At 37.2% G+C, this 26631-nt stretch overlaps 2 protein-coding genes across 8 annotated transcripts in view; both read left to right on the top strand.

Moving 5' to 3' along the window:
• Positions 1 to 442: 442 nt before the first annotated feature.
• LOC123516745 lies at positions 443 to 23288 on the top strand. 2 transcript variants are annotated; one of them, XM_045276352.1, is made up of 15 exons: positions 480 to 564; positions 1397 to 1473; positions 3838 to 3916; positions 5127 to 5238; positions 5650 to 5846; positions 6823 to 7022; positions 7360 to 7748; positions 7889 to 8037; positions 8683 to 8747; positions 9542 to 11702; positions 12680 to 12904; positions 13274 to 13519; positions 14814 to 15389; positions 15901 to 16167; positions 19650 to 23288. In XM_045276352.1, the coding sequence occupies exons 3-15, from the start codon at positions 3839 to 3841 to the stop codon at positions 19926 to 19928; spliced, it is 4944 nt and encodes a 1647-aa protein (XP_045132287.1). In that variant the 5' UTR covers positions 480 to 564; positions 1397 to 1473; position 3838; the 3' UTR covers positions 19929 to 23288. The 2 variants fall into 2 exon arrangements, with proteins under 2 accessions (XP_045132286.1, XP_045132287.1); XM_045276351.1 differs by lacking the exon at positions 1397 to 1473 and having other exon boundaries at positions 443 to 564.
• Positions 23289 to 24747: 1459 nt separating this feature from the next.
• Positions 24748 to 26631, top strand: part of LOC123516909 — a 133162-nt gene continuing 131278 nt past the window's right edge. For all 6 annotated transcript variants that reach the window (XM_045276676.1, XM_045276672.1, XM_045276675.1 and 3 more), the window contains exon 1: positions 24748 to 25232. The gene's annotated coding sequence lies outside the window, so the exon portion shown is untranslated. The remainder of the gene's footprint in view (positions 25233 to 26631) is intronic.

The raw sequence follows: 26631 nt of genomic DNA, 5'->3' as shown, positions 1-26631 counted from the left end.
AAGGTAAAAGTCTCAGTATTGAAGAGGTTAAGTTGATCTTCAACCCTGTCTGTCTCCAAGAGAGAAAAATCTCTTGTAGAGTTTATATTTATGCATTTATTTATTGAAAGAGTTATCTGTTTAATCGTTCAATCCAATTTTACTCTTGGAAGAAGATTTTACTATACACATCACATTGATGACCAAACCGCAAAGTAGAGATTCATATATTCTTTGAGAAACACATTTATCAATAAATCATCACCCATTTTTTCCATTTTTCATCCACTGGTACAATCAATATTCAGTGGATTAATGTGGTACTATTTTGAATTTCCCGCCTCAAGTACTAGCGATGTATAATTTGATGTATGTTAATAAAAGTAAGGAAATATATAACCGTAATTTATTTTGCGAATAAAATTATACAATATTTGAGTGATATATTCTCTTAAGGTGAAAGCTGACCCTGAGACGTGATATGTGTTTACTGTGTGCCATGCAGCCATTCATTCCTCACCACGCACTGATGACCTCTTTGGCACGTTTTTCCTCCCCAAAACTGTCAGCTTCTGGACACTGAAGGTATTTTGAAGCCCAGATAGTTTGTCTTGGATCTTTTGTTGTGCTGTGAAGTGGGAAATAAGTTTAGGAATGGCCGGGATGAGTGGTGCAGGGGACAACAGCAGCCAGATCCACCTGCTGCAGGAGTCCCGTCAAAACAAACCATGTTCACCCCTGGCCACTGCCTCGCCCTCGTCCCCTACCTCACTGATAGGAGGAAAGGGAATTGCAGTTTCAACCAATACACCACACATAACTAAACACATTCTCACGGTCTAGATCACGCTGCTACGAGCATTTCTATCCCCATTTTACCCTATTAGAAATTAATAAAAATGTTAGGTTAGGTTTCCGAGATCCCCCCAGTTTGTTAGACCTAGGGTAAAAGAAATGTAAGATAGTGTATATTGGTTGAAGCTGCACATTTGCCGAGAAAAGGGTCAGAGAGCAAGGTTTATCAGGGTATGTCTTTTGGCTGAATAAATGATGCAGAGGTGGTAATGGTTAGGGAACAGTTCAGTTGATGGTGGTGGTGGTGGTGGTGGGGGAAAGAGGCGAGTCCTAATATTTCACACCCTCAGTCCCTCACTCACCTAACCCAACCTAATGAGGAAAGTTGTAATGTTTTATATCATTTCTTATTTCCTTATTCATTATCACATTTTCATTCCCATTTCCCCTTGTTCCTATTCCTTATGGTCCAATTTTTCTTTCTATCTCTTGTGTTATTCCTATCTACCATGTTTTATTTCCATTTCCTCCATTTATTATCCATTTTTTTTCTATTCTGTTTTAATCCCCACTTTCTCCATTTATTCTCTCTTCTCTTTCTATCCCCTTTGTTGACCAATAGCGTGGCTCCATATATGTGACGTCTAATCAGCTGGGTGGAGGAGTTGCAAAGGGAGAGCTAGGAATCGAGGAGAGCAGGTGGGACGTGATCTTTAAGAGAGTGCCTGTTGTTTAATGTAAATAAGTGCATTCTTCATATTTGTCATTGCGGTTTCATACAATGTGCTACTCTTTTTGAGACAAGTTCTTCATGCACTCTTGTTAATTTATATACATAAGTACATCTCTCTGACTTTTTAGAATAAGTTTTGTCGTCCTTTGAATAAATCTAGCAACTGCTTCCTCCACAAATCAGTATTTACATCTTTTTTTATTTATTTATTTATATATATGGTAAATTTACAGTCTTACACCAAACTCTCACTTCAGGATAACACTATTTTTTTCTGGTAGTTTTTGACATGTTTTAATGTATCAGCACTTCATTTCCGTCGCAAATCATTACTTTTTCTATATTCCCCCCTTTCCCTCCAAAACACAGTCTGTTCCCTCACAAATTTATGTATTGTGATGAAAACAATAAAATTATTAATATAAAACAGACCATAATGTACCAGAAGAAAATAGTTTCATCACAAAGTACCACAACAGTAACATTCCAAAATTTTGACTGTTACTGTTGTGGAGTACTTGCCACCACTGCTGGTCACTGTTGGCTACACCACCCTATTGAAACTTGTCTGTTTAACCAAAACTAACTTAACCCTTACTTTAACCTAATGTAACCTACTTGAGGCGACATGCACCACTGATACATCTCCCTCAGAACAAATTAACTTTAACACAATTAAACTAATCTAACTAGCTATAGCAAACTAGCCTAACCTAACTAGCAACTCTAAGAAATTAATATGAAGTCGTTACCTTATTTTCTTCATAAAATCCGGCGATACAGGGGAAATAATCGAGGTGACGTCATGCCCATTCAGACTTATTTCATAGGCTGATTCAAATCGAGGTGCTTCTCTCCACAAACCGTTCTGATTGGCTAGATTTATTATGTATTATTTTTTGTGGTCAGTGGCTTTGTGCTTAACAAACAAAAGAACTAATCACTGTGATTGATTTCACATGTGTGTAAATAATGTGACAAAATGCACACACAAATGAACACACCAGACGGCATTCCTCAGTGCCTGGCAGTTCATCACATGCATGGGTGTTGCAGCACATTATCTTGCTCCCCCTCCAAAAATGGTAAATTGTTAAAAATTGTCAACATTATAAGCAAATTGCGACGGGTATGTATTGGTTCAAATTACTCAAAATGAAATGCTCTTTAAGATGAGAAGAGTAAGAAAAGCCATATTCATTGTGGTGTAACACTGTAATAATACCATATATATCTTCCCACACATGTAAACCATTGATTTGTAACAAAAACAGTTACTAGATTCATTCTACTTACATCAGAGTCTAACAGAGAAATGTCTTTACACATGACACGAACAAAAACAAAGCTTAACTAGTAAAGCTAACCAAACCAAACTAAACCTAACCTAATAGTATGCAGCAATGAAGATTTACTTCTCTGAGAACAAAACTTTTTCCTTTTATTGTGACACAAGTGCATCTATTTAGTCATATGTATTTTTTTTTTTATCTCTTTCCTAACACATAACCACAGTGTTATTATGCTTAGTAGGAAACTTGGTAATTAGTAGGAAGTACTAACTTACTATTAATTGCTTTGTCAGTTAATAAAGGATAAAGATCTCAATAAATCTGAAGAATAATGGTGCCACTGAGTGTTCAGCACTCCATTGATGCTGAAAAATCAATGTACGATCTTAAAGAAGTGTACACCCAGGTTGTCTTACTTATGGAGCTCTACTGTCAAATTTGTGTCCTCTCCACTTGGCTGTCATTGTGACACTAAGTGCCTATTTGGTTAGCAGACACTGTGTATATAGTATGTACATACATACAAGGTGATTAGCTAAAATTAATTGATGTATACATTGGCTAGTAAATGATGTCTAATGACATTGAAAATGGAACAGCTCTCATTGGCCAAATTTAAGAGATACAAGAGAGCATGTGCCTTTCAATACTGGAAACCAACATTGAACATAGTAGCACATGCATTACACTGTATCCCTTCAAGTGAGGCTTTTCAGCATGGTCTTACAATTAGTGATGCAATGTGAGACAGATCACACCACTGTAATGCAACCTTGCATGATTCCAAAACCAAAACCCTCACATACTTGTTGTACAACATTAAGGATACATAATTAAAGACTTGCATGGACAGCATAGACAGTATAACATTACACTGCTTCATATCCTGAAGATAAAGGGTTTGGCTCATCATCCATTAATAACAACTAAGAAAATTGCTTTGTGAATGTAAATTATAAATGTTCATTGGGCTATGTGAATGAAATGATTGAATAAGATGTTTTATTGATTTTATTGATATTTTCTTATCCTCTCTAGAATGGAGGTGACAGATGTGAACCAGCTGATGTCCCTGATTGAGTCAGGGACAGTGTCCATCATTTGTGATTCCTCACAGGTAATTTATTTGTATTTGTTAGTTGCAGAAATAAATCTAATTGTATTTTACCAGTAATTAGGATATGTATAAGAAAAGGCATGACATCTGTCAGCAACATGGCTACCTAATATAAAAAATCTTCAATAATTGTGTCAGCAGAGTAATGGTTATCTTGAGAAGGTGAGAGTTTTTGTTTTGACCTAACAAAGACGGGAAAACTTACATTTCCAGGCACTTGACAGTTATATTGTTGCTTGAAAACAGTGGCAAGCATGAGAGTAATGCATCACACTGTTAATAAGGTCTTTGCTGCTGTCATTGTATGAAGTTTGTTATGTTTATTTGTGAATAATATTAATGAACAAAGCTCATTAATTAATGGACTCAGCTATGAAACCTCTCCTTTGCTCAGTGTGACTTTCCTGTTATAGTTAGTTAACTGGTTAATTGCTGGTGCCAGCATTGTGGGAGAAATTGCCTTCATTCAGAATTGTATGGTAATTTAGAGTTAGTTTAAGGATGTTTGGTTGTTATTTTGTTAGTATCCATGAGAGCAGTTTATTGTAATTGATGCTAGTTTTCATGTTTCTCTCTCTCTCTCTCTCTCTCTCTCTCTCTCTCTCTCTCTCTCTCTCTCTCTCTCTCTCTCTCTCTCTCTCTCTCTCTCTCTCTCTCTCTCTCTCTCTCTCAGCCCAAATACACTTTCTTTGCAAACTCTTTGTATTTCATAAGTATGATCCTAACATCTTAGTCTTAATGTGTTCTTTTTTCACTCCTTCCACCATTTTACAGTTTGTTTTACTATCATACGTGCTCATCACTTCCCTCATGCCCACTTTCATTGCTTTCACCTTCCCATGGTACCACTCCTCATGCCTTTCTCCATTAGCCCTTTCACAGCATGCACTCTTGATCATGGTGTTCTATTCCATATCCAGGACTGTGATACATGTCAATGTTGGCAGAAGAATTATATGCCTTAAATCTCTGTTATTATATCCATAGACATATTTTCCCCCTTCATGAGTCTTACTAGTGATCCTGTGACATGCCTTCCTTTCACATATCTTTCTCTTATCTCTTAATCATTTCCACTGTGTTTGCCTTGCACTGTTTCTAAATACTAATCTGTGTCTGCTTTTTAGCTTTCTTTAGCCATGAAAATAGTTTCTTGTATTACTATTATCGACAGTAATGAAAGTTCCTAAACACCCATTCATTATTCCAGCTGGAAGACTCATCAGGTGACATTGATAGCTCTGTACTGGCATCCGATGAAGCTAGTAATACTGCAAGCATTCTTAACCAGAGCCTTGGTGGACCATTGGTTGTCAGGGAAGGTAGGGTACTACTGCCAAGGGATAGATAACTTGAGGATTTGAAACATTGTACGTAGTCTCTCTCTCTCTCTCTCTCTCTCTCTCTCTCTCTCTCTCTCTCTCTCTCTCTCTCTCTCTCTCTCTCTCTCTCTCTCTCTCTCTCTCTCTCTCTCTGGCCCATATGCAGGTATTCCTCATATGTCCTCAACATGTATTTTCCCTCCCTTTGAAATGTGTTGGCATATGCAACAGTTACAAAGTAAATCTCTTCATCCATTATTGTAAGTATTAGTGGAGTTCCTCTTTTAGTTGGTTGTTAAGCCTTTGTTTTCCTTAGATTGTGATTATGTTTATAGTGTTAAAACACTGGCCATTGATGTGAAAGGATGCATGTTACAACAAGAACTTGTACCTCTACGACATTCATTGCAGATGATGAAACCAAAAGAACTGATACTATCAACACATCATGCTCAGTGCAAGATGAATTCCAAGGTCTCAGTCAAGAAGCAAAGGAGAAAAGGCTTGAAAAGTACCAGCCTGAATGTGGCCAAGATAAATCTTCAGCACAGCTTCAGTTGGCAGCAGACCAGTATTTCATCCAGATGAGTGATGGCCAGATCATCCAGGTTTGAGCCTAGTTCATCTCTATTTGGCTACCATGTATTATTCTGATAGGGCTTTACCTTAGTGTATCATAGAAACTTACTCTTGAGAAATTGGTTAGTAAGTGGGATAAATTGTCAGTGAGAGGCTGTCACTGTGGATCAAACCTGTCAGCACACTCACAGAACCATGAATGTGACACTTTACTGATGAAGTCACGATAGTCACTAATCCATGAGAGGATTTTGTCAACCTTGAAGTCCTGTCACTGCATGTGATGTATGCATATGTTTTGATTTAAGATAACATTATGTTGGGTAAAGAGAACCAGGATGTGAGAAAACTGCATCCTTCTACACGGTATGAGACACCCGAGGATACAGTGTACTGTATGTGTCCTCATGTTGAATGGGTTAAGTTTTCTCCATAATGCATAGAATCAATGAATTTTTATCTCTGTATTCTATTTATGTCATGTGGCATCTAGAGAAATATGAAGACAGATGGTAAGGTGCTTCTCCAGGGAGTTTTGATTTTCATTACTTTAAAGAATTGGGCATTTATTCAGTTTCATCATATCAATGTGATCTTGCATAGTATTACTTGGTATTTTGTGTGGTTCTTGGTACTAAAAATTCTAAGGAAGATTTGCTTGTAAAGCTAGAGAGAAGGAAGTAATAATCATGTTCTTTTTTTTCTTTTTCTTTTTTTTCTGTTATGTGGGAAGCGCTGTTAAGCTTCTCTCATTAGTGGCACAGGCAATTTTATTTATATATTATGTGCCATATAACCATCCAAGCGCATCTTTGGTCCATCTAGAACCTGGGTATCATGGTGACATGTAGGTAACTTTAAACCACTCGACAAATGGCATGTCTTCAAAGCGGTATGTGGTGGGATTTGAACCTATGTGTAGATGTCTGCCCAATCCCATGCTCACCACCTTATCCACTATGCCATGACCTCCTTTGATTACATTTGGTATTAATTTTTTTTCAGGTTCTTGGAACTTTAGAACAGGATGCTGAGGAAGGGGCCTTACCTGAAGACTCATTGGAAGAAGGAGTTAGCAAGGAAATTGCAGGCAGTGTTGAGGACCCAAGGGATGGTGTCCAGATCCTGGTGGTGGGCAGCAACAGTGGAGAGGATATGTATCTGATCAGCACTCCAGATAAGGATACAGAGAATAATGACTTAGGGTAAGTGAATTGCTGTAATTATACAGCCAGGTCACCATTAAAATGAATTGTGTCTAACATGGAGGGGTGGCAGTGTATTTCCAAGTCATACTGTAAAACAGTGGACACAAAGCCCTAACATGGTGATGAGCTGCTGCAAATTGCAAGGAAGTCTTTGACATTGTTTAGGATAATGCTTACACTAGGGATGGAGTATCTGCTATTTGTCACTGTCCCAACCTCCTGCCACCTGCAGCAATGCTAGTGAGTAGGTTGTTGCCACAGGTGCCACACATCACCTACAGTGTGCTAGTCCAGCAATAGATGTGTCCTTTTTAATAATTTTCTTTCCTTTTAGAACCTCAACTGCAATTGAGGTGAAGGATGAAACACTACTGGAGAATGCTGAGGAAACAACCATGATTGAGCCTAACAGTGCCATGATGCCAACCCTTCCACCACCCAGTGAAGAAGAGGATACTCTTAATCTGAGTGAAGGTGAAGATAACTGTCAAGGGAACCTACTTCAAGATTCAGTTCATGATGATGTTAAATTTGACAACAAACTACAGGATTCTCTCCATATGGAAGGTACCAAGCTCGAATCTAGACTACAATCAAGTAAAGGAACAGACAAACTCCCTTATCTCCCTATAGGATCCCAGCTGTGCAACATGATTGATTCACCTTTTCAAAAGAACTATCACAAGAAAGCTTTAAAGGATAAACAGACGGTGCCTCTAAAAAGTAAGAAATGTTTGTCTTTTATTTCAGAGCTTAGAAAATTAGAATAGATAACTAAATGAATTAGATCTTTGTTAGAAGAGAATGTTTTCTGGTATTTGATTAGCTACAATAATGAATCACACTGTTCTCTTTATCAACAGTACCCACTAAAACCCTTAAGGAAGGGAGCCTGGTGAAAACAGACAGAGGTGACATGATTGCCTATGATCTGTCATCTCTATCACAGTGTAAAGAATCAAGTGGACAGAGGTCAAAACTACACACCATTGCTTCCATGTTTGGACCTGCAGTGAGTCATAGCCAGTCTTACTGTATCATATTACTATTCTGTTAATTTTCTATTATTTTAATGCATGGAATCTGTATTTTCCTACTCTGTACAATCTGTTTGGTTTCTATCAACTTATGATTCTCCATGTCGATCATTACTAATTCAGCATCACTGAGACCTTTAGGGTGCCATATTAGTAATCTTTGTGTATTAGAGGGGTTGGCCAAAATACATTTAACTCAATGGTTAAGCACAGTACAGGTTGATTAATAAGTGTACCAATATCACTTTCCTGCCAATACCATTTGCACAAGCTTTGTGCAGACACACTGCTGTTGAGTTTTTTAAGAAGTTTAACCTTATCTTTTGTGGATAATGTACTTTGCTTTTGATTTACACAACAAGATACTTTTCTCTTATTCACTGGAGCTGTGACTGAAGAAATTTGAGAAGAGTTTAATAATAAATGGAAAAAGACAAATAGGAGTGGGTTCCCTGATTATGCAACAAGTGACAAGTTTGTATGGAGAAAACCCATGAAATGTTAAGTTACACTAGCCAGAACTATTGATGGATAAGTGATGGCTGACCTGAATTGTCTGTATTAATATATACCATGGAAAATCTACCATAAAAATACATTAACTGCATATTCCTCTGCAGATGAAAGTATTGCGGCCGGCAGTAGAGCCCAAGAATGAAACTCCCCTAAAGTCCACCTGTAAAGAGTGAGTGTCAATTTTTATCAGTCTTTTATATTCACCTTTGGTCTTGGTCCTAAACTTTTCATGTCATAGTTAAAGATGGCATTGTTTGTTTCATGGACTACTACAGCATTACAGCCTTATTCTCACGCTTCTCTACCAAAGTTACGTCGAGATTCATTATTGTCCACCTTCTTGTGTAGTAATAGATAATAGAGACTGTCAAGGATTAGAGTAAATGTGAACAGGTGATGGCGTAGTAGATAAGGTGATTAGCATGGGATCGGGCAGATGTCGACGCGTAGGTTTGAATCCCACCACGTACCGCTTTGAAGCTATGCCATTTGTCGAGTGGTTTAAAGTTACCTACATGTCACCATGATACCCAGATTCTAGGTGGTTACACCAAAGATGCACTTGGGTGGTGATATGGGTCCTAATATGGGTACCACTATAAATAAAATTGCCTGTGCCACTAACAGCGCTTCCCAGATATACTCTTCAAGTATGCCTACAGGCACTATAGGCCATAATGAAAAAAAAAAAAAAAAAAAAAAAAAAGTCATTATAAAGGGGTCAGGGGGTAACCAGAGCATGCAATTAGGTCTTACTTTGGATATGTGTGGCCAGCTGTGTTGTGCCTGGGTCCATGAGATGGTTACTTCTTTCCAACAGGGCTAAGAGTGTGAATGATATGTGTGAGTGTGTGTTGCTTTGTCTGGGCAATCTTGTATTAGATTGTTAGCCTGATATAGAAATGAATAGACTAATATTTTTTATTATTATTATTACATTATTATTTTTCTTCACCCCATCAGGTTTTCAGTATTCAGCTGTAATGATTGCAGTGCTGTCCTTCACTCAAAGCGTTCACTTGAGAATCACTGCCGCAAATACCACAAAGAATGGGAGGAAGAATGCTTCATTTGTGGCAAGAAATTCCTAAATGCGCAATATGTACGTCTCCACATTCAAGATGTACATAGTAGTGAGAAGTCCTTCCAGTGCCGTATGTGCCTCTACAAGTGTGAAACCTTGAAAGATCTCGCCAAGCATCACAAATGTCATAAAGAATCAACAACTTGTTCTTACTGTGGAAGAAAGTATATTACACAGAAGTTATACAAGAAACACGTGATAAGCTGCCGGGAGCGAAGAGAATCCCAGTCTTGTAAAAGTGCTTGGGAGCTGCCTCCTGGTTCTGATAGCTTGCTGGGAGGGGAATATCACCAAAAAGCTTTACCTAGTGATGAAGGCAGTAACACTGACATGAATGATGGTAATATTGGTATGATTGATTCTTCAGACACATCATACATTCGGAAAAAGCTTTCTAAAACTTCTGTAGACCTGAAACCTACGAAGAAAGATGCTGACTTTAAATTTGAATCAATACATTATCATAAACAGGCTAAAAAGATGGCACGGGAACAATTAAGTCAGCCGGTTCAGCGACCAAGCCGAGCTGGGAGAGAAAGAACTCACCGCTGTTACCTATGTTTCAAATTATTCTCAACAGCAGCAGCTCTGGTGTCCCACAAAGAAAATTATCATCTTGTAAAATCTGAGAGACCAGTGAGAGTGAAAACTGATGCTGCACTTGATGAGGGGGAAGAAGACTTTGTTGATGCTGATACTAAAAAAGAAGATACTGTGTCATTTAAGAATGGGTCAGAGGAAGTTGTGATAAAGGAAGAACCCACCGAACTCTCCGAGGGACTTGAAAATGTCACCATCGTTGTAGATGAATCTGTAAATTCTCCACAAATCATAAAACCTCTTTGTATTGCATGTAAAGGCTACACAAACAGAGATTTTAGAAAACATTCAAAGTGGTTCAGCCAGATTCCAGATGAATGTCAATCTGATATGCTTCAAAAGTTTCAACAATTTTTGCCTTGCTCCTTTGATCCAAGCTCCCTGCTAGAGCCTTGGATGTTGTGCAAAAAGTGTGTGATTCTTATTGACAGAATTGCAGATATGGAAGAAAAACTTAGTTCAATGAAGAATGATTTATTATCAAGAGTCAGGGGAAACAGTGAGATATGTGGTACTGTGAAGCAAAATTTGTTGTCTTCAGAAAGTGTCAATGAAGACAGCCAGACACAGTTAGCTACTGGCTCAGTAAAAGATCATATCATTGGGAAAAATTTGTCAGATATAGAAGCATACATGAAAGACACATGTGAAATAATGGAGATAACTAAACCACAGAAGAGACCAGGAAGGCCAAAGAAATATATGAGGGAAAAATTAACTCCAGTTCTTATGGAAGATAAGTATGGAGGAGAGTCTGTGTCTGATATTGTCAAGTTTATCTCTCATGATTTGGCCAAAAAGAAACAAGAAAATACAGAGGTAGATTTGACAGTAACAAATATCCCAGACTCAAAAACTGAAGGTAAAGAATCTTTATCAAAAATAACATTGCAGTCTGATGTTACTTTTGATGATGTAAAGATAAAACAAGAACCTATGCAGTGTGACTCTGATACTAATTCAGTTTCCAAGTCTGTGTCATGGGAGTTTATCTCATGTACTAATCAGAGTAACCAGTTTGGTGATACTTGTGCAAAGCCAAAACAGAGAGCCCATACAGATTCACATTCCATCTCAGCTGAAATGATTCTCAGGAATCTTGAGGCTACTAATGAAACTGACTCTCCAAATGAAAATCTTATACTAAAAGACACTCAATCTATTGCTTTCACTGATTCAAAATCTCAGAATTTTCGTGAAACCTATTCTGAAAATTTGTCAAGTCCAAGAGAATCACATGATCTTAACATAATGGATGAAGATAGATGTGATGTACCAGAGACATTAGATTCTGAACAGCCTTATGATAGTAAGAACTCAATACAAGGTGGTATGGAGACCAGCAATAATGAACTATCTGAGAAGCTGTCATCCATTTCCCCCATGGAAGATAAACAGACTGACAGCATTACTTCAGAAATGCTAACTACTAAGATACAGGTGAGTCCTATCTCTTCAGTTCTATTTTTTTGCTAATATTATGTTTTGCATAGTATTGACAACATTCCATTGTTTTGATGTTTAGGGCATTAACGCAGGGAAGGCCGCTTCTCTTCCCATGTCTTAATTGCCATTTATTGTCGGAGTGGAAAAATTCTTGAGATATTATAATCACCTATTTGGAGATTATTTTCTCATTTTCAAAGCAGAAAGAAAACATGCTACTCAAGCGTTACATTTAATAAATAAAACATTGTGACAATGATGCAAGGTGTGCCTGACCAGTCATCAGTGGTTTACATTTTTACCCAAGAGCAAACCTCTGGCCTAGCCAGCTGTGGGGTTTAGAGTCTCTCATCATTAACACTGACTAAGCTGCTCTCTTTTCCGTGTCTCTGTTGAGAGGTTTGATATTTGTAGTCTAAGCAACTTGAAATGAATGATATGATTCTCTTGGCCATTCAGTAGTTTACGAACCTTTATGTACTTGTCACTCTGTGTCATCTCAGTGAATGCTACTGACTTGCTTTTGTGTTCAATTGACAGACATTTAGAGAAGATGTTGAAGGATAGTCTTCATAAACTGAAAGCAAATGGTTTGTATGTTGTTAAAGAAAGAATGAAGTACTATAAAATGCACTCTCTCCACCAAATACAACCAGCCATTAACAGGCCAGTGTGTTCATCCCTGATGTGCTCTACCTAGGAAGAGAAGCTTATGTCTCTAGCATTCATGAACAGAGTATAGTTTCTGCTCATCATAATCCTTCCATCTTTCTCTTTACTTGAAAATTTTATTTTTCTGTTCCTGTATTAGTATTTTTTAAAATTATTTTTGCTTAGCATATTATGTTGTTAAAGTTTTAATTTTGAAGTAACCTTCCTGTTTAAGAGTCAAGCATGATCTAATTTTTCATGGATTTGTAAGTTTTGAGTACCTGTAAAAAGTTGTCAGTATAAATGGCATTTGTCCACAGGGAAAGAAAAAAGCTGAACTACAAGAAGAAAGAAATAAGATGTGTTACAAGGCAGAGACAACATTAGGAAAACCATGGAGATGCAAAGAGTGCCATAAAATGTTCTCCACTCAGCGGGGTGCATGTGATCACTATGCAGCATCACATCAGGGGAAAAACTATGCCTGTGAACAATGCTCAGTCTCCTATGTCCGCAAGAGAGATCTCATTGGCCACTATAATAAGGTAATGGAAAGTGTGAGATCTTTTCTTGGCAGTCACTTGTTATAGAATGTCCTTCATCTACTAACAAAGGAGAATTTGTTTTAGTGACTTGATAATGTCTAGAAAAGTCCAAGGGCAATACAGTTTGGCTGTGCATTGCTATGAAGGCAAGATAGAGAGTAGATTTTTTCACATTATTATATTCATGACTTAACTGCATTGGTAATTTTGTTGCTTATTTTGTAACATTTCATATGTATTATTCTCAGCAGTGAAAACATTAACAGTGTCTTCTATAAATATCATTCAGATATGCACTTTGGAAATGTTACACTTGAACTGAGAAATTATAGAAGACATAAATTAATTTTTTTATATGAAAAATTTCAGATGCATCTAAATATCAAGCCATACAAGTGTAAATTCAGTGAATGTCCAATGAAGTTCAGTTCTCATGGACATTTGTATCGTCATATGCAATCTGTCCATAATACCAAGAAAGATAAGCATGAGTGTCACATATGTGGTGCTTCCTTTGCTGAGAAGCGCTACAGGGATGCACATCTTCATGTCTGCCTCAGTAAGATCAGTGACAGTGTGCCTCACAAGTGCCCCTTCTGCCACAAAGCATTTAAAGTAAGTTTGAGATTATTTTTTGTTTATTTATTTTTTTCAGTTAAGTAAAAAATTAAATGGATCCTGGTTTAAATGTATGCTTTATAAAATATATATTTATCTATCAGTGATCAGATAGCATATACTCAACTATTTATGATTTTTTTCCAATCTGACCATGTTCTCAATATGCATAAATTATTTAACTCAAATTAGTGTAATACAAGGAAGTTAGATTGGGGGGGTCAGCACATGCCTATCCTGGCATACTAAAAAAGTGAAGCCAGTGGACGGAGCTTATGAGGCGATGGGCGGAACTTACAACCAGCAACTTACACCCAAAACATTAGCCTCTCTTGTGTTAAACTGGGAAATTGCCACTTTCTTTTTCATTATTTGACAAAAACTAGGAAAGAATTAAAGGTTTGACTTAAGTAAACTACATTATAGTTCCCTAAATATGTCATGTAGACCCTTTATTAATTATATTAATCCCAAATAGCTACAATACTGATAGAAATACACCAGGGGTTTCCGGGAGAAATTATGGTAAAAGGATTGTTTTTTCTTGTTTATTGCATGACAAGGAACAAACAGTGAAGTAACATTTCAGTGATTAGATGCTTTTCAATGTAAAGTGACATTAAATCACACATCATTCTAAATAAAAGCTGTAAAGACACATAGAGAAAGAGAGAGAGAGAGAGAGAGAGACTTATACAGTATTTGAGATCATCTGTGTTAAGTAATTGCTATACCAAGAAAAATCAAAACATTTAAGCCAACTTTCATCTGACATACAGTTTGTTTATCCTTTATGCACATGTATATTTACATGTGTACATGACTTGGTCCAGCCATATGTTTGCCCCAAAGGCAGCTTTCACCTCTCACCCAAGTCCACTGAAACTGAAAACATTGTATTATTTCATTTCCATGTATGATTCACCGTCTAAATCTTCATGGCATGTATGCCACAACTATTAAGAGTCTTTTAAGGTCACATATATAGTAGGCAACCTCAAAACATGGACATGAGACGAAAAATAAGGAGCGTAACTCGGATGTTCCTATGTGTTTTCAATGGGTGGCTGGTAATGTTTTGGGTGTAAGGTGGGGTAGGGGCAGCAGTGGACCAATAGTGAACCAAACACTCAGTAAAAGTTTCGATAATGATAGTTGATTTATATACTGATTTATTCATTATTACAGTTTATTTTACATACATGATACTATTACTATTTTATTTTATTATGTGATGTATCCATGTTGATTATTGCATTATGCATATCACTCATTTGATGTTTACTTTCAGTTGGCAAGATACTTGCAGCTACACCTGCGAACAGTACATTGGTTGAAAGATGAGCAGTTCTTGTGTGAGATTTGTGATAAAGTACTAACTGATAAGAAGAATGTCATCATACATATGAAAAGCCACATGGGAGCAACAAAAGCCAAATGTAAAGTGTGTGGAAAGGAGTTTAATCGCAAGTCTTATTTGTGGACCCACATGCGAACACACACCAACCAAAGACCATACAAATGCAACTACTGCACAAAAGCCTTCACCCAGTATAGTACATGGAAAAATCATGAGAGAACTCACACAGGTGAAAAGCCATACAAGTGTTGCATATGCTCAGCAAACTTTGCTACAAACTCATCCCTTTCAAAGCATGTGCAGTATAGCCACTACAATATCAGGGACTATGAATGTGACATATGCAAGAAGAAATTCATTAGTAAAGCCAAAGTGGAAGAACATATAAAGGTTCATACTGGTGAGAAACCTTTCAAGTGTCATGTGTGTAATCGTGCCTTTAACAAGAAGAATAATTTGAAGAATCACATGTATGTTCACTCAGCAAACAAGAAGTACAAATGTGAGGTGAGTGATCATTTTAATTAGTAACTTACTAATAGCATATAGACAGTTTTGATGAATGTCAAGTTCTTTGAAAGTCAGTCTAATTACTTTCTTCTTTAAAACACTTTAGATTAGATAGAAAATATGAATATATTCCTGGTAAGGGAAGCAACTAGTAGAATTCCAAGATGTTTTATATTGAAGTCAACCTTTATTGGATGGTTGAAACCATTACAATCCAAAGGGAGGGTAAGAAGGTCAGATGGTCACTGCTAGAGCTGAGAGTTCTTTTCTTTCAAGTTATAACTCTCTGTATATAATATATATATGTATATGTAGCACTTTTCATGATGTTGCCATATGCCACAGCTATAGTGAGTAGTGACCTTTCCATAAAATGTCCCAAGACCTTTCTGACTGCTCATCAAATTGATATGTTGCATGGAATATGTTTTATATAACTTTGAAGTGACTTAACGGTATATGTAAGAAACATTCATTATATGTAAATAAGATAGAAGTATTTTTACAGATTTGTGGTGGAGGTTTCATGAGAAAATCAACCATAGAGAACCACATCCTAGAGCACCACAAGTTTGAATTTGCCTTAAATCCTAACAGTGAAGACAAAGATGCAGACATGGGAGTTTCTACCTCTCAGTTTATATCAATGAAAGGAGTAGATGATGTCCCTACTGAGGACAGCTACATCATTGTGTTTGCCAATGAAGATGAAGAGCTTGGTGATTTCAAGGAAATGCAAGTCACTGTGTTAGCAGAGGACACCATATCTAATCAGGTAAGTGACAAACTGTTCTTATATTCTACCTTCTATTTGCATGAAGGAAGACTGTATTTCCTTTTTAGTTATATATATATATATATATATATATATATATATATATATATATATATATATATATATATATATATATATATATATATATATATATATATATATATATATATATATATATATATATATATATACATACATACATACATACATACATACAGTCAACCCTCGGCTATCGCGACTTCAGCTATCGCGTTTTATTGCTATCACACACCCATGAAAAGCTGCTAAAATTTCATTATCGTGACCTCAGATGCCTGCTATCGCCGCAGTGACGTCATGAGGTATCTGAGCGCTCATTAGCCAAAACTGATACCAGAATTTTGGCCGATTCCAATACCGATACCGATACCACTTAATTGGGCAGATACCGACCATTTGGTCTTGTGCATTTTCATTATTAATTTTTATTGACGATATTTTGGCGATCAAAAATATTTTTTAAATTATTAAAATTGTAAAACAGACACAAAATATTAGCAAAGAAACTCTTTTTGTTGTGTATTTTTCTCTTTAATTAAATTTGACATCCTTTGATATTAATTCATTAGACATTAGTAGACCAATTCAGAAACATGAGCTTTCACCTAATATTTTCAATTAAATAGAAAAAAAGTTTAGTCTATTCTAAATTTCTAGGTTGTGGCTTATTACCACAGAAAACAGTATTCTATGACATACGATAATCACCATGGAAACTTAATACACCGTATTATATTAATTTGGTATCATCAATATCTTATATTGAATATATCACTAAATAGTAAATTCCTTTAAGGTATCGGAAGTATTGGCATAAAATAAGCCGATACCGATACCGATACTGATACCCGAAAAATAGGCCGATACCGCCGATTCCAATACCGATACCGATGCATCGGTACATCTCTATTTTGGATATATATACTTTATTTTGTTATTAACCATGGGTCCCAAAGCTAAAGACAAAGCTAGTGAACAGAAAAAACCTAAGAAAATTATCACGATGGAAGCAAAACATGAAACTATCACAAAGTATGAGCGTGGCATTCGTATCATCGACTTGGCAAAGGAATATGGCCGCAATCCTTCTACAATATCCACAATCATAAAATTTAAAAAGCCACCCCCCAAAAAAACATTAAGAATAAGTTTAGCATTAGAAATAAGTTTAGCAATGTTTTTGTGTTTACGTACATTACGTACGTATAAATCCTCCTCCTCCTCCTCCTCCTCCTCCTGCAGGCCGCAGCTCACCGTCACTGTGGTAAAATTCCTTTCTTTTTTTATTGATTTTATTAACATTTATCATATTAATGTGTTTTTTTAATCATTATGTATGTTATTACTCGTTTATTTATATACAAATTGTGTATATTATATGTAATTTAACTGTGTTTTGGGGTGGTTTCATAGTGCTAGAACGCTTTAATTCATATTACATGTATTTATATGGGAAATATTGATTTGACATACAATTTTTTGACATACAACAATGGTTATAGAATTAATTAAAATCGTATCTCAAGGTACCACTGTACAATGGAGACTCAATATTGGAACTTAATTCGCTCCAAATGGCTGTTTGATTATCAAAAAGTGCGACTATTGATATCTATAAATCAGGTACAGGCAACCCCCGCTTAACGAACGGGTTACGTTCCTAAAAAACGTACGTTAAGTGAATTTTTGTTAAGCGAACCAATTATAACAAGTTTAACCCCTGACTTGAACTTCCATTGAGAGTAAACAAAGCGAGTGCATCATAGTACAGTAAAAGGTTTAATAAAAGTAAAAATTATGAAGTTAAACATTTAGGCAGTTTAATTCAAGTCATTATAATGTACACTAATGTATGTACCATGTAAGTAACTTGATGATGATCTTAAATTTATGAAGGGAGGGAGAGTGGAGCGGGAAAGACACTAACCGGCAACCTGTGGAATGTAAACAAAGGGTGCATCATTGTACCGCATACAAAATTTATTTCCACAAGGCTTTCCATTTTATCCATTGCAGAGTCATGAGTTCAGGTGGCTCTTTTAGCTTGCAAGTAAGATATGATCTCACCAGCCTTCTTAATGTAAGTTTATAAATGAAAAACTACAGACAAATGTTATTCTGAAGACCACACCAGCACAACTGGTGGAAGGATGGAAGGAGAGGCTAAGGAGCCTTTGTTTACAGCCATGTGTGTGGACATTCAACTGTCTGGTATTATTTTGAGTATTAAATCAAAATTTTGCGTTCAAGTATTGAAAAGTTTGACTATTAAGGCATTCGAGTATTGAGTCTCCACTGTATATACACACACACTCAACCCTCATTTATCCGAACTTTGTTTATCCGGATTTCAGTTTATCTGTACAGTGTCCAGATAATAATTTGATAATTTGAGTCTTGATGGCCAGCAAATTAATTCAAACAACGCAGGCCTCACACACTTACAGAAACATCCGATAGATGGTGGCAGGTGGTTGTAAACAAGTCTGGGCAATGCTCACGAACACTGTTTTGTTTGGTATCAGTGAACAAGTTTGTGCATTTCTTAATACTTAAGAACTCTTAATCATGTCTCCGAAGGGTGTTAAATGTAAGTAAGCGGCCCTAGCTGTGGCTTAAAAGCTGGAATTAATAAGAAAATGAGATAATGGAGCTAGAGTTGTGAGTGTTTGCGAGGAGTATGATGTGGCCTAAGAAACTGTCTCACATTAGTAAATGAAAAGATAGTTTTTTTTTTTATATACAGCCGAAAGCACCTGTAGGAATACTTGAAGATTTTTTTTTTTTTTTTTTTTTTTTTTACAGCTGATAGCACCTGTAGGAATACTTGAAGAGTATTCCTGTCCTTTCTAGAAGTTCAACCCACATTGTGTGTGTTTGTTTGTGTAACCAGTGAGGGACAATTTTTTCTTTAACTTTTACCTGCAACCCTTTATTTCACTTCAGCTATGATGTAAGAAAAAGGGAATGGAAGTTGTGGTGCAAACATAACACAACAAAAATTAAAGGAAAAATTAAAGTATTGCTTGAGCTGGGTTGTGGTGTTCTGTTCATCACCTGTGTAAAGTATATCATACAGGTTCATCAACTATGCATGACTTAAAGAACAGTGAAAAATATTGAAGCAGGTCTTTGTTGACAGTAAGTCAAAGAAACATGCATATGAAGAGCAATGATGGGTTGGTTTTAATAATGACAAATGGTTGAGTGTCGTGTAGCTCAGGACATCAGTGTGTTCCCTTGCAAACGCATTGCCAACTCTCCCGAGATTTAACATGATGACAGTCATATTTGATTGAGAGTGGTTATCAAATGTGTTTCACCTTCCGCACATATAGTAACAATGCTTACTTTATATTTTCTCAGGTCTTCCTATCATATTTTTCTTGATATTTTCATTTTACATACACATGACACTGTTATGATACTATGTGCTCTTTCAGACTGGAATGACAAAAGCAAGTATAGGTGCACCATCTGACTGCAGTGAAGCCATGACATCAGTGGACTCCAACACTAATCCTTTATCAGAAGTGATTCTTGAAGATCCATCTAATAGAAGCTCAGATGCTCTGACAACTTTGATAGCAGATGGAATTTCTCCAGCTATAACAATACCAGAAGGAAATAATGCTAGTGTGAATCAAGTAATGGAGATTGATGATAATTCTTTCAGACTTGTAGCAGCAGCAGATACTACAGCTCCTTTGTACTCTGAATGATTTGTGTATGTGTGTGTGTGTGTGTGTGTGTGTGTGTGTGTGTGTGTGTGTGTGTGTGTGTGTGTGTGTGTGTGTGTGTGTGTGCACGTGCGCATATGTTCAGAAACTCATTCCAGTAGTCACATTATAAAGGAAATATATTAATTATTTATTGTTTCAGTAATTTTTTTCTGCCTTTAAGAGTATTATCATGTTCATAATCTTCACCATCATCTTACCTCTTTCCCATTCTCCTCCTCCTTAGTGACATTGCTGCCACTAGTGAAGGATCCATAGAATAAGATGGAAGATGTGATATGTTTTCCCAGAAGTTGCAGAGTTATGCTAGGCTCACACCACAGCTTTTTTTTTAACTATAACATCCCCGATGGTCGTAGGAGTGCCTGACTCCGGCAGCAATGACGTCATTTTAATGGTTTTCGGCCTGTTGTAAGATGTCGTAAGTCAAATCGTACGTTCGATATTGTATGATGTTGTAAGATGTTCTTGTTGTCACATAACATCGTAGAGGCATTACAACAATCGAGCGCTGCATTCAACTGTTAGGAAAAGAGTCATGACAAGCAAAGCCATTTCATCGGGCACACAATGACGTGCGATGACGTTATAGAGATACGCTGTCGTTTGTGCTGCTAATGACATTGTTCAACATTGAATGTCAAAAATTGTTAAAATACTGAGTTGCAACTGGTCTTTGAACATATGTTTGGCAGTAATGAACAAACATGTTGTCACTAGAATCGTCATGACCAGTGTGACTGCTCTTTTGTTATCACCAGTTTAAAAAAAATTTGCCCCAATTCACACCATGCTCTCAAGATGGTTTACCCACCAAAGACAATGGGAGAGAGGAAGGGCATGATGGGTATGATGTTCCATTGTCATTGCAAGATCTCTTTGGGACATCCGTGGACATCGCAGGCCCAATGGACATGAGTATGGAAGGGCTGCCTCCGAGACCAGGAGTGAACTTCCACCTTTAGACCCCCATGTAGGTGGATGTATTTCCTATGCCACAAGAAGGCCAGCAGGAGCAACTGGAGGAGCAGCATCAGCACCCTCAGCAACATCAAGACAAGGATATGGCGACGGAGGATGTGGACGCCCCGTGGCATGGCAGTGAGGAGTCCGAGTATGATGAGGGAATGTGGCGCGCCAGCAGCGTGACCTCGTCAACCTTCACTGCTGGACAGAGGGGGAGCTTGTAGAGTCTCCCTGCATCTCTTCCCAGCTCCTCCCCCCATCCCCCACTTCCCTCTTCCTGTACCCTAGTGAATGAACAGCGAGAGAACAGCTGATGCACCGCCCAGCTGTTTGCCTTGAGTTGCCAAGTGGCATATTTCTGTAAGGAGTGTTCAGCAGAGGTTCAGAGTGGCAGCATTGGTGGTGGTGGCAAAAGGCTTTCATTAACGTACTTGAAATAAATAAACCACAGGTAGTGTAAATATACACCATTCTTTGAGAGAGAGAGAACTCAACGTGAAACAAGCTTTATTAGTGGTATTATCATGATCATCCAGTATTCACAAAGCCCTCTGAAGTATGGAGTCTCCATCCTCAAGATGTCCCTAGTGAGATGTGGCTTCGTGTCAGCGAGGACAGGGATGTACTTTAGGAGGTGTGTAGATGTTGATGCTTTGACATGGGAAAATGCTTTGGACCCCTATATATATATATATACCTCCAGAGGCTTATCCTGGCCCTGCCCTTGTGTCATCAAGTGAATATAGGTCGTCACTGCATGTTTCTCATATGTACCTATTTCAACATTGTTTGACATCGTCTGACATCATTTGACATTGTTCGACATCGTTAGCATAGCATACGTTGTTGCAATCCAATAAAATTTGGAAGTTCTAGTTTTAATTTTCTTTGGTACATTATATGTCATCGTTATAGGTGTCGTACAAGGCATACGCATCATCGTACATCTAGGATCCGATGTCGTACGTCCTTCGTTTTGCATGTCCTTCATGCACTGAAATGCTCCCAATCGTTATGACAGTTGTATGCAATTGTAGAAAACTGACCTGTACGACTGTCAGGGGTGTCGTAGTAAAAAAAAAGCTGTAGTGTGACCCTAGCATTATTGCTGCTCAGGAAGTAGGAATACATCTCTTTCTACTACTCCTTCCTTTCTCTCTACCTCACAATCTCCTTGTTTCACCTCACACATTATTCAACATTTCATGTTATCACCCAGTATAAACTTCTACATAAGCTATAGCACTTGTTCTATTGTATCCACATCATTCATAATTCCTCTTAATCCCTCCATCCATCACATAAATGTTATCCACTAATTTCATGGGAATTGGATGTATTTATTATGGGATCATGGTGTTCAATTTGTTGTATGTAAAGTTTGGTGAGAATGTGCTGCTGTAAAATACAGTGGAATCTTGGCTACCAAATCATTTTTTATCAAAGTTTTGAATTCATAATTGCTTTGATCTTTGTAACATAATTCAGTTCTTGAACGAATATACTTGATTTCAAATACTAAAAGACATAGCAAAAGTTTGCCCTCTATTATTAATTTATAGTTTATATGAATATTTCTTTTGTTTTTTATGTATTTGGAGGGAATAGACAGTGAATGAGACAGTAATTAAATTTATAACAGGTAAATGTGATCCTCTTGGAAGATTCTTTGTGTAAACACTCAGGAGCAATCCCAAACCACCAGTGGATCTCTTGATGACCCACATTGCCATCACTACTTAAACTGCATTTTCCAAGTAGCCATTCCCAGCAGAAAGATGTCTAAGTGTTATGACTGCATTCATTTTGGTAGAGAGTGGATTGCTTCCATCTCTGTTATTTCAAGCCATTCCTCTTTAGATTGATGATATAGAGAATACCTGCACAGTCTAAATAATATCTTCTGATGAGTTCCATATCACTAAGTTAATTCAGTACATCTTTCTGGATAAATAATTTTTGAGCTGGACATGTTAGACAGTTGCCATCTTAGCACTGGGAGTGTCTCTCATAAGTTGCCAAGACAAGTGGACAAGTGACCAAGAATGGATTAATCCGTTTGACATTAATTCTTCTGGAGAAAATAGTTATGGTTTCCAAACATTTCAGATTTTAAATGGCAATCAGGAGCAAGTTAAGTTTGAGAACCACTGTATTATGTTAAATCTTTGATTAGTTGATTGTAAAGACAAAAAATTTGTGTTGTGTGATGAGGCTTGTGGTATTGCTGTATGTTATTGTATCAGTCCATTGATTAACAGAAGTTCATGTATGAGGCAGCGTGTAAGATATGGAAATAATGTTTGTACATCACATTGAAACCGGAAACGTCATGTAAATGTTACCTACTTATTACATTTTTATTGAGGAAATCTACTATGTCTGTTTATTTTTTCATTCTCTTAATATGTGAACTTGATAGCTGTGCAGTGGTGGTAGTCTCCAATTCTATGGTGATAATGTTTTTTGGGGTGAAATTTAAATGTCTGCTGTTTTCCATCACTAGGAATGATGTTGAAATTTGGTGTGTTGGTGGAATTAAGTTTGCCCCAGATGGTATATGAGAATATACCAAATGAGACACACACACAACACTGACCCATAGGCCCTGAAGTCTGATCATCTAAGCATGCTACATCCGGGCATCCACCCATCACAAAAAACAGCTTTCATCTGGCTTAAAAAGACTGGTCTACTGCATGCCTTTGAAAACTTTACAGGACTTTACCAGGGCTCCTAGGATTGTTGAATGATCACGGCCTGAACAACAACAGCAACAACAACAACAACAACTAAACAAGCACTGAGCAAGAACACCATGGAGAAGCAGTGACATGCAAAGGAGAAGGAGAGCAGCCTGCTCACTGAATTGATAAAACAATTATTCAAGGATGTTCTTGATAAGCAGGCTGACCACAGCCTGATATTGCAGAAAGGAAGGGCATGGCAGAATATCACCCACCTCTTCAATGCTGCTGCTGTGGACTTGCCCAGAACATGCCAATGACCAAAGTGCATGTAGAATTATAAAAACAAGTAGTCTAAGAATAGAATGGATTTGGTGATCAAAAATTAATTAGGTAAGGAATCTGCTAATGAATATCTAAGTATTTTTTTTTCAGGATATCATACAATACTGCAATATTATTTTTCTTATTCTCTTGAGAAAGTATAGAAATTGTCTTGCCTTACTTGTGTCGAAACTATATAGGGTAACAAAAGCATTTTCACATTCTGATCTAGATCTACACAGTTAGATAGAAAAAAATATGATATATAAAAATAAATCTGATATTGATCCCTGAGGGACTCCACAACTTATTTGCTTCATAACCATTTATGGGCCTGTCCACACACCATAAAACTAATTTTTGTAGCAATGTCATTTGAAATAATGTAATGCATTGTAAATACTGTGCCATATGTTATAAATGTGTGGTCTGAATCTGAATTGGGAATCAGTAAGCAATATGTGTTGGGAAATTGAGATGATTACTAATTAGTTAGTCTTGCTATCATAGCTTTCTCAGAAATCTTGCTATCAGTTGATAACATTGAAAGGTGCTCGTTATTAGGAAAAAGATTAATAAATTTTTTTATTTGATTATTTATTTTAATGTTGGCACACTATAGCGGTCTGCAGACTGAGCAGAAACAGTATATTATTCCTAAAGGATGAATTTATTAGGCAACTTAACACGCCTCTTCTTTATCACTATATTTCAATATGGTGTGATATATGTAGGAATGTATTGTGTGGAGAATGCTGTCCGTTTTCAGTTTGTTTTCTTCTTCGGTACAAAAGTTGCCATGGTTTAAGGCTTGTTGCAGCCCTAAAAGATCAAGATCAAATCACCAGACGAATGAAAGTTGTAAACACTTCAGTGGCAACCTGACTGTGAGCGGGTGAGGGTGTGTTGCGCCTTCCTCTGTGTATTGCTATGGCTTATAACTCTGCCCTCATTTTTTGAATACTCGAGCCTCTACATGGATGTTAAACTATTGAATAAGAAAGTAAAGTGGGTGATAGTGGTGAGTGAGATGCAATAGAAGTACCGTGTGAATTGTAAAGTGAATGTGAAGGAGGGAGGTGACAGAAGATTGTGGTTATCTGTTTAATTATTTATCTGTGTGCGTTGTACGTTGCCGAGTGTGTGTGTGCGTGTGCTCTGTCTCTGCGTCATGTCCTTTGAGGGGCATGGGGCCGGAAGCAGCAGGGAGGGCGAGGCAAGAAAATAAGCTGAACACTACTGCCGCTGCCACGCCAGGGGGACGCAGCGAGGCGAGAGACTAACCTGAAGACTGCAACACTACGGCAAGGTGTGTGTGTGTGTGTGTGTGTGTCCTCTCTGTTCTGCTGCTGTGACTGTTTAGTTGTTTTGGTTAATGGGATATTATAATACTGCTTTCTTTATGTAGTTAGTTTGTGATGTCCTGAAGGCTGCAACACTATGGCAAGGTGTGTGTTTCCTGTCTGTTCTTATGTTGCTGTATTTTGTGTTGTTTTAGTTGCTAGGATATTGTAATACTGCTTGTTTCTTTATATAATATGATAGTTTTTTTTTATGATAACCTGAAGGCTGCAACACTATGGCAAGATGTGTGTTTCCTCTCTGTTCTTCTGCTGTGATTCTGTTGTTATTCTAGTTAATGGGATATTGTGATACTACTTGTTTCTTTAAATAATGAGATAGCTTGTGGATAATTTTGCATCTAATGAAGGAGGGTTTTCTCATCTGGTTAGCCATGCTGTTACTCTGGCCAGTGAAACAAGCAGGGGAAATTGTCAGTGAAGTACTAGGGTAGCTCAGGTCACAGTAGTCTTATCTGGATGACCTTTCCATAAGAGGTTGTGAGAATATTGAATAAGGAACTAAAAAGATTTAAACAACCAATGTGCCACCCTGACCAAACTCACAAACAATGAGACATGGTAAACTTAGACATAGGCTGGAAAGTGCATTGGTAGAACATGATACATATGGTCAGGGATAATAGTCGTAAAGCTGCTAGGAGTAGTGTTGTTTGAGGGTTTGGTAGAGTAGAGGTTTGAGTTATGTGTGTGTACTTACCTTATGCAGAACAAACATAAACTTGGTGGCAGTAATCTTAGCCTATGACTTTTAACTCCTTCAGTACTGTGATGTGTTTCTATATTCATTCTGCTCACAATTTGGTGATTTTATACAGCTTCAGAAACTCATGTGGGGGATTGAAATAGTGAAGACTGTTACCAATATTCTTCTAACCTTCATAGACCCTTCCTAATGTAAATGAAATGGTCTAATTGTACAGAAATCTCAAAGCTAAAATGTGTTCCTGTATTGAAGGGATTAAGATGCTATTTTTCCCAGACAAAAATCTAATAATGCTTTTTCAAATTGTTATCTATGCAATGAGTTATAAAATTTGTTTACTGAATTAGTCTTGGCCAATCCTAACCCTTGAAAAGAAGCACTAATGTTACTTCAGTATTGCCTGAACAAAGAAATGTAAGCAGGCCTTTCTCCCCACAACTCCCCCCCTCTATCCATCCAAAACCAGGCCAGGGAGGGGACGGTCCAGAGATGATGGTAATTGATGGTTCAGCATGAGAAATTAACTATGGAATGTCAAGGGATAAAAAAAAGAAAAGAAAAAAAAAAGGAAGGGTGGATGGGTGCAATAAAAGAAAAATTAAGTAAGGAATGTCAAGGGATAAAAGAAAAAGGGAAGGAAA

Source organism: Portunus trituberculatus, chromosome 41 (assembly GCF_017591435.1).
Source record: "Portunus trituberculatus isolate SZX2019 chromosome 41, ASM1759143v1, whole genome shotgun sequence".
In the NCBI taxonomy this organism is placed as follows: Eukaryota; Metazoa; Arthropoda; class Malacostraca; order Decapoda; family Portunidae; genus Portunus; species Portunus trituberculatus.
The sequence above is the reverse complement of the archived record's forward strand: the minus strand, read 5'-3'. Positions and strand labels throughout refer to the sequence as shown.

Bases quoted from the DNA above. Each gene is read 5' to 3' on its own strand.
- LOC123516745 (XM_045276351.1), top strand. From the start codon at position 3,839: ATGGAGGTGACAGATGTGAACCAGCTGATGTCCCTGATTGAGTCAGGG. The intron at 8,038-8,682 runs GTGAGTCATAGC...ATTCCTCTGCAG, and splicing joins CTTCCATGTTTGGACCTGCA to ATGAAAGTATTGCGGCCGGC. The intron at 8,748-9,541 runs GTGAGTGTCAAT...TCACCCCATCAG, and splicing joins CTAAAGTCCACCTGTAAAGA to GTTTTCAGTATTCAGCTGTA.